We start from the raw sequence: 3,649 nt of genomic DNA, 5'->3' as shown, positions 1-3,649 counted from the left end.
AACTTTTATTAATCATTTACTCTCTTTTTTATAAATTTCATCTCAATTTAATCTTCTGTGGTTAAAAACTCAAAATTTTAGCCTTAATTTAACAATTATATACTTGCAAATTATTTTATCCAAAGTTTTAAAAGAGGTTTTTTCTTAAATTTTAATTAATAATGATTTATAAATAAAAATATCAAACTTGAAAAAAATTTATTGAAAAAGTCCTACGTAAACATTAATGATAAGAAGAAAGTAGTATAATTTTATTTTTGAATTATTTATAGTTCGTATTATAATATGAAAAAGGTAATCTGTAATATAAAATTTTGAATAATCTATTTATTTTAAATTTTATATATAAGGAAATGCAAATCATGCTTACTTTTTTAGAATTAATCTCTTGAATAATTTTCAAATTAAATATTTAATATATTACTTGAATTTTTAAAATTTTTAATATGATATTTAAATTATTAAATTAGTAACTAATATAATATATTTATGAAAGTTGTTTATCCGTCACGTGTTATTAATAAAAAATTAATTATATTAAAAGTAAATATTATATTAATTAATATATTTATAATTCTTATATTATATTGAAAATTTTTAAATTTTTAATATTATATTAATGATTTTACTGTAAATTAGAAGTTATTTATGATATTAACATTTAAAAAAAATAATACTTTAAAAAAGATACTCATATATCAACGTGAATTGATTAAATTTATAAGATTTAAATATTTTACTTATAAAATTTAAATTTAAATTTTGTTGTCAACAATTTTGCTCAATGAATGATGTAAAAATTCAATATAAATATTTTGAGCCTTGCATGTACCTACGAAGTTATCCACGTCATCAAAGATACGGATGCAAAGTGTGCTAAAGTTTTGGAGTGTTTGAAGAGAGAACGAAATGGCAAGCAAGTACATAAATGAGTTTGTATCTACTTGCTGCTGCTGCTGCTCTCTCTCAATTACCAAAATAACCTCTTCAATTCAATTTTCTTAAACGCCACCAACAAAACAAACACACATAGATTAAAGCATACAGATAGAAACTAGAGAGCCAATGAAGAAATATCTCTTTTGAGCTTTCACTCTCTATCTCTTTATCTCTTAACCATGTTATTGACAAGGAACATAACCTTAACTCCTTCAAATATATGTGTTTCTTGATCTGGGTTTTAACAATCTTTCTTTCTCCAGATCATAGTTTTTCTAAAGTTTGAAAGTTTCATTTCTTTTTTTTTTTTTTTTTTCATTCCAAGTTTTTAACTTTCTCAAATAAACTAACACTGAAAAGAGAAAAAACCCATCTGGGTTTTTCTGTTTTTCAGTATGTTTGCTTGGTTTGAACAGATTCAAAGTAATGGGTTTCTTGTTAAAGATGCATATTGACTTCAGTTAATTTCAGGTAGGTTCCTCTTCTCTATCTTATCTATCTTTATAAATTTTTATTGTAATATTGAATTTTTTGTTTTGTTTATTTTAAGTTTGCCCCTTTCTGTTGAGTTCATCTATCATTAAATTTTTCTTTTTTTTGCTGGATCTTGATTGAATGAGCTAGTAAAGATTGTTAATTGTTTTCAAAGGTTTTTTTTTTTTTTTTTTATGCTTTATAATTAGTTTTTATGTTTCTTTTGATTTTTCATTTAGTATATTGGTGTTCTCTCTGCTGCTAAGTGTGAGTTCATGTAAATTTCAATACTTTGTATGGATCGTTTAATGCTGTTCAATTTTTTCCTAGTTCATGTTTTGATTGGATATTGGCAGTCGTAAATTCACTTTATTCCCAATTGGATGTGGTGGAGATGTTGGAGAATGGTCTATTTCAATTTTCGGTCCTGGGTATTTTACAACTTGAAACTTTGGAAAGCACAAAATATTTCACTCAATCTGGTTTACTGTCCACAGAAAGTAGTTACTCGAGTTTTTATGTTATTTTTTATAACCCTTTTTTCTCATGGAAATCAAACCAGGATTATATATCCTCAGATGTCCTATCTGTAGCTTTTAAAAGCCTTGTTTTGATGTATTCTGAAAATTGAATCAGCCCTCTTATTAGTTTAATTAGACAGTGGCATCACTTAATTATAATGATTGGCTACTGGCTAGCCGTGTTAGTATTTGAGAGTCTATAATGTTCATTTAGGCGTGCTAAAGTAAATTTTTTTGGTGCCATAATTCTTAATGTGTGCTTGTCTTCAACTGAAATAGAAAGTATCTGTAAATTAGTCTGCATCAGCTGACTAAGGTTTTTTTTTTTTTTTTTAATAATTGCATTATTGATGAGACGTTTCTTTTTTCACCCCAGTCCTCATATCCTTCGCTATTTACATGACCATCTATAGCCTTTGTTAAAAAATATTGAGTTGCATATGTATTGAGTTTATTTTGAACTTTTTTGAACTTTGTCAAAAATTCCTGAAATCTGCTTTTGTTTCTTTAACCAAACTCTTTTATCTGTGGATTTATGGTTTGGCAGATTGCAACTTTATTTGTAAGAGAGCTTTTCATTAGTTGAGTTTAAAATTATGGGTAGAGGTAGAGGAAAAGGAAAGAAGTTGACTGTTAGCAACCATGAGGATGCTGGAAGTGGTGAAGAGGAGAAAATTCCTGCACAAAAGAGAAGAGGAAGGCCACAAAAACCATTAAAAGACGAAATTGATGAAGAAGAAGTTGAAAAAGTAGAAGAAGAGGATGGTGAGAATGGAAAAGCTGGTATCACAAGCAAAGAGAGAAAGAGTCCCTCTACTGCAGAGAATGGAAAAAAGAGAAAACGTAACTCCTTGGTAAAAGAGAAGCCTGATTCAGTCAAAGAAGAGAATGGCATTGGCACCAGATCAAGCACCAATGACTCGTCAAAGTCTAATGGTTTTCGGCAAAATGGGAGTAGGCGGAAAAGTAAGCCACGTCGGGCAGCTGAAGCAGGTGTTGAGTGCAAGTGAGATTGTGGTGCTTATTGCTATGGGTCTCTTCTTTTTCACTTTGCCAGATACATTATGAGATAGGAAGTGAGGCCTAGTAAATCTCTAGTCAATATTGCATTCCGGTAATTGTTTCTTTTGATTTTGGCGATTCCCTATCTTTAATTCCTTCTCTATTTTATTTGGTTTTGGAGTTTTGGAACTGATTCTGCTGGTTGTAATTTTTTGATAATGCTACTATATTCCATGTCATCACTGGCTTCTTGTATTATATCATCTGGATAGCAATGCCAAGCTCTTCTTTTCACTTTATTTTCTCAGTTATTTGCGATTGGTATAGTATGAGGTAGGTACATATTAACTTGTGCAACTAATGGATAACATTAAATATTATTTTCCCTTAATTCTCAAAATTTGTCTAATGATATAAGAATCTATTCTGTTGCTATTTAAATTGTGTTTATGTTCTTTATGTAGATAGGTATTAGAAATAATTATGATATTTCTGCTTAAAACCTTTTCTTATCTAGTGCACTAGGGCTATATAGCTTCCCCTGTATTCTCCTAAATGCTTAATTTTGCAGTCAAACTTTTACGAACATGATTATCAGTTATGCTTTGCTCTCATGACATTCAACTGTTTCTTACTAATTTTTTAACTTGGTGTGGATAGACAGTTTCTTAATTTTCCCCTCTTCCTGAGGAGAACCGAGGAAGTTGCATTTT

At 28.9% G+C, this 3,649-nt stretch overlaps 1 protein-coding gene across 1 annotated transcript; it reads left to right on the top strand.

Moving 5' to 3' along the window:
• The first annotated feature begins 952 nt into the window (after nucleotides 1-952).
• LOC111286121 (uncharacterized) lies at nucleotides 953-3,235 on the top strand. The gene is made up of 2 exons (XM_022875924.2): nucleotides 953-1,410; nucleotides 2,482-3,235. The coding sequence occupies exon 2, from the start codon at nucleotides 2,531-2,533 to the stop codon at nucleotides 2,942-2,944; it is 414 nt and encodes a 137-aa protein (XP_022731659.2). The 5' UTR covers nucleotides 953-1,410; nucleotides 2,482-2,530; the 3' UTR covers nucleotides 2,945-3,235.
• Nucleotides 3,236-3,649: the final 414 nt, after the last annotated feature.

The sequence above is a fragment of the Durio zibethinus genome, chromosome 6 (genome assembly GCF_047325235.1).
Source record: "Durio zibethinus cultivar Kanyao isolate XHJ-2024 chromosome 6, ASM4732523v1, whole genome shotgun sequence".
Classification (NCBI taxonomy): Eukaryota; Viridiplantae; Streptophyta; class Magnoliopsida; order Malvales; family Malvaceae; genus Durio; species Durio zibethinus.
This window is presented reverse-complemented; position numbering and strand designations above follow the sequence as displayed.